At 44.9% G+C, this 10,430-nt stretch overlaps 1 protein-coding gene and 1 non-coding gene across 2 annotated transcripts; both read left to right on the top strand.

Moving 5' to 3' along the window:
* Positions 1 to 649: 649 nt before the first annotated feature.
* haus6 (HAUS augmin-like complex, subunit 6) lies at positions 650 to 9,295 on the top strand. The gene is made up of 16 exons (XM_035427611.1): positions 650 to 1,226; positions 1,817 to 1,912; positions 2,016 to 2,094; positions 2,217 to 2,349; positions 2,723 to 2,867; positions 3,412 to 3,474; positions 4,017 to 4,071; positions 4,165 to 4,338; positions 4,719 to 4,912; positions 5,835 to 5,964; positions 6,045 to 6,147; positions 6,628 to 6,727; positions 7,014 to 7,119; positions 7,268 to 7,375; positions 7,841 to 7,967; positions 8,120 to 9,295. Exons 1-16 carry the CDS (start codon positions 1,105 to 1,107, stop codon positions 8,851 to 8,853), a joined length of 2,469 nt encoding a protein of 822 aa, XP_035283502.1. The 5' UTR covers positions 650 to 1,104; the 3' UTR covers positions 8,854 to 9,295.
* LOC118232670 lies at positions 6,791 to 6,921 on the top strand. The gene has a single exon (XR_004766373.1).
* Positions 9,296 to 10,430: the final 1,135 nt, after the last annotated feature.

Raw genomic sequence — 10,430 nt, 5'->3', positions numbered from 1 at the left:
GTATCACAGCAAACTATTTCCTTAATTCCCTTCTAGCCCAACCATGTCATGTCACATTACATTTAGGGCTGACGTGTTTACATTTTGTAAACTGTCCCTATTGATAAAAACAATTATGTCTGTTTTAGAATATTATTTTAAAGACTTTAAAAAAAAAAATAACAGTAGGTTAAATATAAAGCCTTAAAGCATTTTCATTCCATTTTTAATTAGTATCAGTTTGCCTTACTTTGACCAGCAAAATAAATAATAAAAACTGCAAACTGTGGCACTTTTCATATACATGATCTAATGCTGTAACAAGTAACCCTCGGCCTATTCAACTCATGCACATTCATTTATGTTAGTGAAAAAATATCTGTAAACAAGCAGGCGCTCGTTGTCAGTTGTACAACATTACCTGCACCTATTAGTAGACATAGTGCATTTGCACATTTACAGTATGCAGCATGTTACGCCTCCAGATATTCTAACAAAGGCACATTTTATATGCAAATTATGAAATAGTACGAGCCTTTAGCAGATCATAAACCCAAAGGCAGCGTAGATCTCTAGGTCTGTGAATCGCCAGTTTATTAGTGCTGGTGAACGACTGTATAAATGATGATGAAGTAATGCGTTGACTGCGTAGCTCGAAAGCGGAAGTAGTCATTCGACTGCAGAATATATTCCGGGGCAACGCACTCGCCTTGAAAGGAATTGGCGGTTTTTAGCAAAGCGAAACGGACTAACGGAGTGGCAAACATAAAAGTGTGGAATAGGAAAGAAGCACGTATAAATGCAGACATCTTTTTAACGTTCATAACTTTCTATCGGTTTGAAGATTTTGGAACCAGTCGCCTTTTAACTTTAAAACGGAGTCAAAGTGCTTGGTGGCTGGGTGTGTCTTGAATGGGAATTGTTTGGTTGAGTTCGGCGGACGCGGCTGAAGTCCAGCTATATTTGGAAACCGATGTTCAGTTTTAGGGCTGGGTTTTTTGTAGATGGCGATATTGGGTTAAGATTAGCTAGCTAGCTATTTAGCTTGCTAGCTGGTTTCATGCAGTAAACAATTATTTTTCCACGGGCTTTATATAATTTGTAGCTAGTACGAACTGAGCAAACATGTCTAGCCTTCAGAAATCGAATGCCAAGTATTTATGGTGGAGTCTCCTGAGTCTTGGATTGCAGCCCGAAATCGCGGCTAACTCTGGCGGCTCAAGCAAACGAGGAATTACGTTAGGCATGTGAGTAACTTGTAACAGTCATATCTAAATTTCCATACTTGTTTCCCGAATCTGTTAATCAGTCATTAATGATGAATAATGATTTTAAAACGTTCTGTATTAGTTGACCATTATCCCTGTTGCCAAGCAGCCAGCGTTGGGTAGCGTTAACGTTTGTTGTAGGGATTTTTCTGTTTGACGATTGCTGCTATTGTTAAGATGTATAACCTTTTGTAGACCCCTGGGGCCTTTATATCGAGTCGAGCTTACGCCGATGAGTTTGCGAAGCAATATTACATAAACATGATGGAAACATAACTAAGGCCAACGAAACTATTGTTTAAAGTTTGGCGGCTAATGATTGGCTAATATAACTCAAATTCTTTGCTGCACTTAGCAGCTGTGAATGTTGCTTTTTTACACCAGAAGCGAACTACCTAGCGCAACAAACACGGTGCAACATTGCAGTAATGTCAATAATTATATAAGGTAATGTTAAAGTTGGGTTATATGTCTTGTATTAATTGCCTGGGTGCTTCTGCTAACGTGATAGAAATGCGTATTTTTAGTTGGTTCACCAACTGATTCATAATCTTTTTCACCCCATGCAGTAATATGTTTGACACTCCAAACAAAGATGCCTTCTACGTCGTCGCTCACTTCTTGTTTGAAAAACTTAACCCTTCACGAGTCAATGAGGTGTTCAGGTAAGTTAAGACGATGAAAGTTGGGTCTTTTTGTGATGATGTCTCTAGATTTTGGAAACTTTCTGCACAACATCCGTCATTTTGCCTTTTTTTCCCCACAAAGGCATTGTTGGCCAGTTATGGGTTGGAAGGCTGATGCGGAATTTCGTAAAGCGACTTACAATTGGTTTCGGGAAATCGGGGTAAGGACTGGACCTAAGGACACGAGTTTTTTTTCTTTTCTTTTTTTTAATACCTTATTTCCTGATGTAGCCCAGATTAGGGTGAACATTTTACTGAAAATACTGAAACTGCTTCCCCTCAGGCCGAACGTGGGAATGCCTTCCCCAAAGTTGTGGCGTCCTTGTTTCTTTCACCTGGGGGACCCAAGTTCATAAATGTGATGCTTCACTTGGCCAAGCATGTCATGTTGCAAGAGATGAAAACCTTTTCCACAGGTAATGCAATACTATGGTAGTGCAGCATGGTTTCACGTGTGGTATGTTAGTGTTAACTCTTCGAATTAGTTTGGGGTAGAATGACATGGAAATGCATGTTGCATGGAGATTCTGTTGGTTAAAGGGGGCTTTTTGTAAGATGACACCTTTCTCTTTTAGCAGAGAGCTTAGCCATTAGAGCAACTTGAAAAGGAAGGATGTTGGTGCTTTTAGTGGAGTTTATGTGCAGTTTTAATATAGAGAAGGATAATGGACATGCACAAGTGTGCTAGACTCAGCTGAGTTGTTAGCAAACCTGACAAATTCATAAAATATTCTATTGGAAGAAGCTAACCCTTTTTTTAATTTTTTTTTTTTTATCCTGCTCTGAAAGACAAAACGTGGATTCCCGAAGCTTCGGCTGCTAAAGCTCAGTCACTGGAGACGGCCATGCTGAGGTTTCAGCTGGTGAGGCTGAGGTTTCAGAGAACTGCAGTGGAGCAGGACCAGCTCATCCAGGAGTACCAGCACAAAGCGCGGTGAGTTCTGCCCTCTTTGATAGTCTAAACAGAGTGACGGTGCTTTTTAGTATCACATTGCGGTTTACTACGATTAGACTTGCTCCTGACCGAGAGATTTACCTGTGGAGGACAGTCGTTTGGACACTACGTCGTGTAATTTAAGAGATGAAGACATGGGCTGCCAGAATGTGTAACAGCCCCTAAAATAGTCTGCATGTTGCAGCCATGCAAGCAGTTTGAACAACAGATTTGTGTTTTGCTTGCACTCAGTTACCCCACCTCATTCCAGAATTAAGCAGATGTTAGAGCAAGCTAGAGTTAAATTCTTATGGGTAAAACTGAGACACATACATGTACATTTTATCAGAGACTGGCTTGCCAGGACTTGTATGAATTCCATGATCTAACTAAGTGCAATGTATTACATGGCCACTAGGCATTGTGACTTTTACTGTCACAGTTTTAACAGTTCTTGAGTATTAAAGTGTGTACTTTTGATTAAATTGTGGCTGAACATTCCTAAATTGGTGTTAATGCGTTTAAATCTCTCCCCGTCTCACAGGGCGCTGGTCAAATCAATAAGGGATTTGAGGGCTGAAGATGCCCAACTTGACAGCTTGCTGAAGTAAGTTTATTTTCATTTTTTCCAGAAGGCTACCTGCTTGTGCAGCCTACTTTTGTATTTGCACAGCCAGATGTGCAATGTCCCTGTAGCTGGAGAGCCTGCTCAAGCGGTCATGGATCATTTTTATTTTACAGGCTGGTCTCAAAGAAGAAAATTAGTAAACATTTAGACTTAGTACTGCTTTAATAAAACTAGTGTTTTCCCACCTGGTGAAAAAATGGCTTTGATCTGCACTGAACTTGATTTATCGTTGTTTTGGTTCAAATTCTGAGATGCAAGGAATTGAATTGGCATTGCAGGCATGTCATCTTGCTTGTGTGAGGATGGTGGGGAATGTCCCATATCTCTACATGAATTTTGCCATCAAATATCATTCTCCTGCCTTGATTATATCATGCCTTTTTGGGGTAGCCTTTACCTCTCCACAGTTCTTAGAAAAGACTCTCTTTAAACCAATAGTCTGTAGTGTCTTTGACTGTTTTCTGTAAAAAAGCGCTATACAAATAACATTGATTTGAATAAATGTATCTCTTTTTTTTAAGGCATGAGAAGGAAGGTGAAGAGAAGATGCGTCTTCAGTCTGAGAAGATTCTGAAGGTTTTTTTTCCTTGCATCTTCATGCCTATTTCTCAACACCACTGTGCTAAGAAATGAGTAGCATGACCTGTGTTGCTTCCCCGTCCTTTGCAGGTCCGCTCCCTCTGGACAGATGTAAACAACATCCTGTCCACTCTGGAAGAGGAGAGGAAGGTTGTGGACTGCGTTGTCAAGGGAAACATTGACCAGTACACCTTGGACGGGACGGACCTCACTATAAACATCCCCAAAGTTTTGCTGGAGCAGGTTGAAAAATCAGCTCAGTCGGTGAGAACAGACCCCGATCATAGAGAAATTCACGTGTGAGTTTATCCATGTACCACATGTAGTAGTATCACTGGCCCTGGATAAAGTCACAAACTAATTTCACTTCATTGAAAAATAAGAACATTACAATGGCATTCTTGACATACACTTTCTTGAGACTTATTAAAATAATTGACGTGCTGAGTTTCTAATGGAAAAGGCCTTGTACATTAGCTTCATAAATTCCATTGTAAGACATGGCCAAGTGAATGTAACTGGATGGCTGGGTACTTCTACAGAGCAGCCATCCTCCCTGACCTCTTTATAGTGAGGGATTGCGAAGCAGTGCTTGTGTTTCCGAGAGCTGACCCCCCCCCCCCCCCCCCGTGTCTGTGCATCAGTCGAGCACGGGGAGCGTGTACGAGGAGGGCCAGCTGAACGTCCTGCGCCTCCTGGAGCTGCTGAATGAGGCCCTGCGCCTCCTGCGGGAGGAGCGCGAGCGGGTCGGGGGCGCTGCACCGCGGCCGGACCTGCAGCACATGGAGGAGAAGGCCCTGCTCCTGAGGCGCTCCCTGGAGGCAGTCAGACTCACGAGGTAGGAGGGGCTGGAGCCTCCTGAGGAAACGCACACAGGTGCTATAGATCTGGGACATCCAACTGAGTCTCAAGGGGGCCACAATGTCTGTAGGTTTTTGTAGTTTCCTTTCAGTCACCTGCTAATTAAGGACTTGAGAACAAGGTGTGTGGATTATTTAGCCAATCAAGGACTTGACTGAACCACTGGTTCATTTAAGCCACTTAAATGACTTGACTCTGTGAAAACCAGCAGACACTGTGGCCCTCCAGGACTGGAGCTTGACCCCTGTGCTATAGATGGAGATACACATGCGGGAGAGCTCAGCAGCTCACTCACAGCACACATCCCTTCAGAATCAGTCAACCTCAAATCACAATGCTAGCATCTGCATGTAGGTGGGCTGCTCAAAAAGAAAATGAATGCATAAAAGTGCTGAAGTAATGCAATTCTTTCAAAAGAATAAGTGTTCATTTTTCATTTTCGGTCTCGCTCTAAGTTCAGGACCCAGGTTTTGTCTTGTTTATAGCCTGGTGGTAGATACTCGTAATACAGTATGTGGAAGTAAATATTGCCAGCTTGCATTCTTTGTACTTCCTTTTAGGTGTTCCTTAGAATAACTGTGATGCAGCTATCTCAGACAGTGCAGTTTGTATTTGCATAAAACCTTTCTGAAATATGTAGTTTAATAATTGCATATGAGTGAGTAAATCCTCGACGTGGGTATTGAATTAGTCCATAAAGTCTCCAAGGGTAGCTGTAGCAGCTGTTTTTACAGTCAGGTATTCATTGCCAAAATGTTGCTTTGACTTATATGCTGCTTTGACTAATTACATTGGCAGTGTGGGTTAAATTATGGTTGCACCATCACAAGACATTCTTTTGTCTCAAGAGAACTGCTACTGCAGTTCTGTTGAGTGAGTGAGGTTTGAATCGCCACCAGGAAAAGGATTTCCAAGGAGGACATTCCTGAAGTGAAGGCTTTTATCCAGAAGATGGAGCAGGCTTGGGACAGGAAGTGGGAGGACAGCCTGGAGCAGAGGCCGCTGACTTCATTCCTCAACGAGGATCCGGTGAGTGGAGACGGCGAAGCCCGCGTTTGAAACGCTGGCCTGAGGGAGAGCAGGTTTCTGACTCGTGTTTTTTCTCCCAGGCGCTCGACTTCCTCTCCCCAATGGCGCCCCTTTGTTTTGAGCCGGCCGCTGAGGGCAGCTTCAAATCCAGCGTCTTCTCGCTGTATCCAGCCAAGCTGCCCGGTGGGTCAACAAACGCACGTTCACTGATTCCAGAGCGTCTCGTCTCTGTTTCTGGGTTTCGTATAAATATTATCATTCCATTTGCTAGCGTGTCTGGAAATTTTAAAGGTCTAAAATTTTGCAAGAACTTTGTTTTGAATCAATGTTCTAAAGTCAAAATGTAACAGTCCGTTTCCTTTTTTCCTACCGCCCTCTTAAATATAAGTGGTTGTTGGTTTCAGCTTTTTCAAGGTACAGAACTCTTCCTGTAAATGATAGCCAGAAAAGCAGAATCAACGTAAATATATTTTTCAGTGGGGCTCGCCTGCATAAATAAGGGATAAATGGGGGGGGGGTTTAAGTTTGAATTGTGAGTATGTAATTAATAACAGGCTGGAATGGTTAAGTGTTACCGAAAAGCTGTATAACTAGTGAGAAGGTTGTCAGTCACAACTTCATTCAAATTCATTTCTGTGGTTACCTTCCTAATGCCTCCCCCAGCCCCCACAGTGGAATCGGTAAAGGAGGAGGCCCCAGCCGAAAGTTCAGATTCTTCAGAGAATGCAGATGGAGAGACGGCTGACCTGGAAGACCTGCAGAGGTACTGCTGTAATGAGTAAATGGTGCTATATGTGTGGCTAAAGCTTTGCCCTTTCATCTGCTCTGGGAGGGCGATACCCAGGCAGGCCTCAGCAGTGTCCTGTCTGCCACAGATCCTCCCTACATTATACTTGCCTTTCGATGACCGGGGCGAACTGAGAGAAATCGCAACGGACAGATACGAGGCTGACATCTCCAACAGAGACCTCATATTTCTCTAGACAAAGGAATGAAAGCTGGTTCACATGGGGCCTTGTATTTAACTGTATTTAATCTTTTCTACGCAGCGTTTGCCTCCCCGCATCAGAACCTAGTGAAACGCCGGCTCCCAGTTCTGTGCCTTCTCCAAGACCATCAACTCCTTGCAAAGCTCCCTCTCCTAAACCTTTCCAGGTGGGGTACATTTTTAACCAGCTGCAATTAAAGAACCTCTGCACAGAGGAAACCGCTTGAACATGGCAACGTGATGTTTTGCATGCTTTTGGTTGTTCCTGACATCACTTTGGGGGAAAAGTCATGTGACTAAATGAGTCTCTGACAGGCCAGCGATCGGAAGACTGCACCGGTGGGAGGAACACGGCAGAAGACTGCGGCAGTGGAGAAAGCGGCCATGATCATGGACAGGGAATGGGACAACCTGGCAGAGCAGGTAAAAGTGAAGCCACCAGTCTTAGTCCTGGTCTTTCTCACCATGTGCTCATCCTGTACAGGTAGGGTGAGGTTGAGTGAGCAGCGCAGGGAAACTGCTAGGATGGATTTTTAGATTCGTAAATGTTTTATTTTCCGCTAGCAATTTTCCACATAACCACACATTTCAGTTTACAAGTGGGCCACTTCTATAGAAGAGTACAGACCACTTTCCTCTTGTCTCACACAGTGCTATGCACAGTCTGGGAAGTCGACACAAAGAGCAGTTTCCTGAGATCCCCAAAGGTGCATTGTGGGATGTTGCAAAGGGCTGATGTCTACTGACAACCCTTGTTTGTAATGGAGTTACTATGGCAACCTATGATGTATATTGTGAGGTGTGAAAGCGGAAGCTGTTCTCTGTACTGCATGTTTGATGTAATATTGCCCCCCCCCCCCCCCCCCCCCAAACTGTGTGCATGTGCAGTTTGCAGACGGGGTCACCGCCAGCCCTGACTACAGCAGACAAGGCATGGAGCTGGAGGCCCTGCTCGGCACCCTATTGGACCCGTTCTCAACCAGGAAGCAGATCCCCCGCACCCCAGAAAGCCTGAGTGAGTGCCCTAAAGCCCCTGAAACATACCAGCAGGTGCTGACTAAGGGGGGAAAAGGCATGCCTTGACAGCCTGACAATTCCTTCTGGAATGTCGACCAGCTCGCCTGTGCAGGTGATAAAAGATAAAGAAGACTTTCTCTCTTCGTTCAGTTTCAGAGGTGAAGAACTCGTGGAGACGTGCGCTGGAGGAGGGAGAAGCTGAAAAGGCTCAGCTCTCCGGGAGCCCGAGAGACGGAACGTCCGACGCCTCGAGGACCCGACCCAGCGCGGACACGCCCCTCCCGGCCAGCAGGCTGGCGTGGGACACCGACGCAGCCTCCCCGCTCACCCCCCTGCCCGGGCAGCCCGGGGACTCTCTGCACTCCACCCTGTCCTGGGACTCGGCCCAGCTGGACGCCACGCGGGGCCAGAGCGGCAGCAGCAGCGACGTCATCCATTTCGGGATCGCCTGCGAGACCATCCCGGAGCTGCTGGGCGGCGAGAGCATCCTGAGCTCCAGCGACGGGGTCCCGGACACCCCTGGCCTCACGGAGGAGGAGGAGGAGAACGAGCTTGGCCTCATGGAGGAGGAGGAGGAGAACGAGCTGGTCCTCCCGAAAATCCCGTCCTCCGCTGCCGACCCAGAGGCGGCGCTGCGTTCCCGGTTCAGCCGGATCCGGAAAGACTACTGCGAGGCGTCCTTCACGCACCGCGGAGGGGAGACCCCGGAGCCGCCCTCCCCTCTGAATGCTGGGAACTTCCCCGAGGCTGGGGACTGGGAGGCTGGCAGCAGAGTCTTCTCCCTCGACCTGGACGCGCTGGAGAGTCCCCCTCTCTCCAGCAGGGAACGGCTGAGCCTTCCCAAACTGGCCACCTTCTCCCCCATAGATGACCTCATGCCCTAAGACCACTCCAGGGTGGCCGCAAAGCCCGGCCACCATTTTAAAACCGAAATCTTCAGCGCTTAGTGTTTGCATGTAGTTTTTTCTAATTAAGTGAAAAGCAGTTTGTTTTCTCTGCTGAAAAGCCAACTGTGAGTCTAGCACCTCTTTCTAATCTGAACTTTTGATGAATTTTTTACATGTAAAGTCTGCTCTGTACTCTTAATATTTAATTTAGGTGACTTCCATTGCCGTCTAACCTTGGAGATTTTTATCCATTTGACGATTAAAAATAAAATTGCACTGTCTGAACTGAACAAATTTGGGAGGAAAGTAGGAATTCAATGTACAAAAAAATATATACAAATTGTATACTGACTGTAAATAATCTTGTACATTTTCCCAATAAACTTTTGTCTGACTCGGATGTTTAAAAAAAAATCCCCTAAGGATTGAAGCAGAATTATTCAAAATATGATAGCAAGTAACCTGGATCACACTTGTGCTAATCGCTAATTGTAGACCTTGGAATGGGTCCTGGGGACTCCTGTGCATGTTTGTTTTCATTCCAACTACAATTACAATCCCAGGTTATTATTAAACTGTCCATTTTTCATAATTGGACACTTCATATTTTGAGGGATTATTTACTCTTAAGGCACATTTTGTAAGAAATGGCTATACACACCATGAAGAGTAAAAGTCCCATATTCACATTGTGCTCCTAGTTGAAAGTGTGGACACCTGGCCACTTGACTAACCATTTGGTAGATGAAGAATTTGAAGACAAAGCAAATAAGGAGCCATTCCTGCATTACGTTTAAGGAGATGTCTTTTTAATTTTATGCATAAAGGAGTGCAAATCACTCTGGGTAAGAGTGTCTGCTAATGCCTGTAATGCAATGATGTGAAACACCATTCAGCTACTAGCTTATAGCTAATTGGTTCCCCCTTGTGGAGAATCTTCAGCCACTGAGTGCAAGTGAGCTTGAAAAGCCTGGGCTGTGTCCAAATCAGCACGCTTGCCTACGGAGTACACAAGTTGTATGTATACTACTTGTATACTCAATAGTAGGCAAGTGTGTTGATTCGGACATGTGCTCAGCCTTAATTGAGCAAGAGATTGGCTGTGGCGTAAACCAATATACTCTGGTCCCCCAGGACAGAGTTTGAGGCCCACTAGTAGAATGATGGTCACAAAAAGGCATACTGATTAAATCAGGGGTCTTACACAAAAAGGGCTGGTGTGGGTGCAGGTTTTTTTAATTTTTGCCCAGCACTATGGCCCCTGATTGAACTAAACTAATCATGGTCTTCAATCAAGACCTTGATAAGCAAAATAGGGAGTGTCCCATTACTCTTTACCCCTCACCTCCATTTTTCGAATATTGGGACGCATTCCTGGTGTCTTAGTGCTGGGGTAAAACAAAAACCTGCACCCAGCTCGGCCGTTTTTCGATAAGATTTGACTCCATGGACTAAATAGTTACTGTGTAATATGTTGCAAACTGAAAATGCAATTGCATTCACCACCATAGGGGGGTGCTGAACATCCAAGGCAATCATAAACTATTTGCCAAACTAACAAGCATTAAGTCCGC

This window comes from Anguilla anguilla, chromosome 7, assembly GCF_013347855.1.
Source record: "Anguilla anguilla isolate fAngAng1 chromosome 7, fAngAng1.pri, whole genome shotgun sequence".
In the NCBI taxonomy this organism is placed as follows: domain Eukaryota; kingdom Metazoa; phylum Chordata; class Actinopteri; order Anguilliformes; family Anguillidae; genus Anguilla; species Anguilla anguilla.
Note: the sequence above shows the minus strand (reverse complement) of the source record. Positions and strands in the feature narration are given on the sequence as shown.

Bases quoted from the DNA above. Each gene is read 5' to 3' on its own strand.
- haus6 (XM_035427611.1), top strand. From the start codon at position 1,105: ATGTCTAGCCTTCAGAAATCGAATGCCAAGTATTTATGGTGGAGTCTC. The intron at 5,965-6,044 runs GTGAGTGGAGAC...TTTTTCTCCCAG, and splicing joins CATTCCTCAACGAGGATCCG to GCGCTCGACTTCCTCTCCCC. The intron at 6,148-6,627 runs GTGGGTCAACAA...TGCCTCCCCCAG, and splicing joins GTATCCAGCCAAGCTGCCCG to CCCCCACAGTGGAATCGGTA.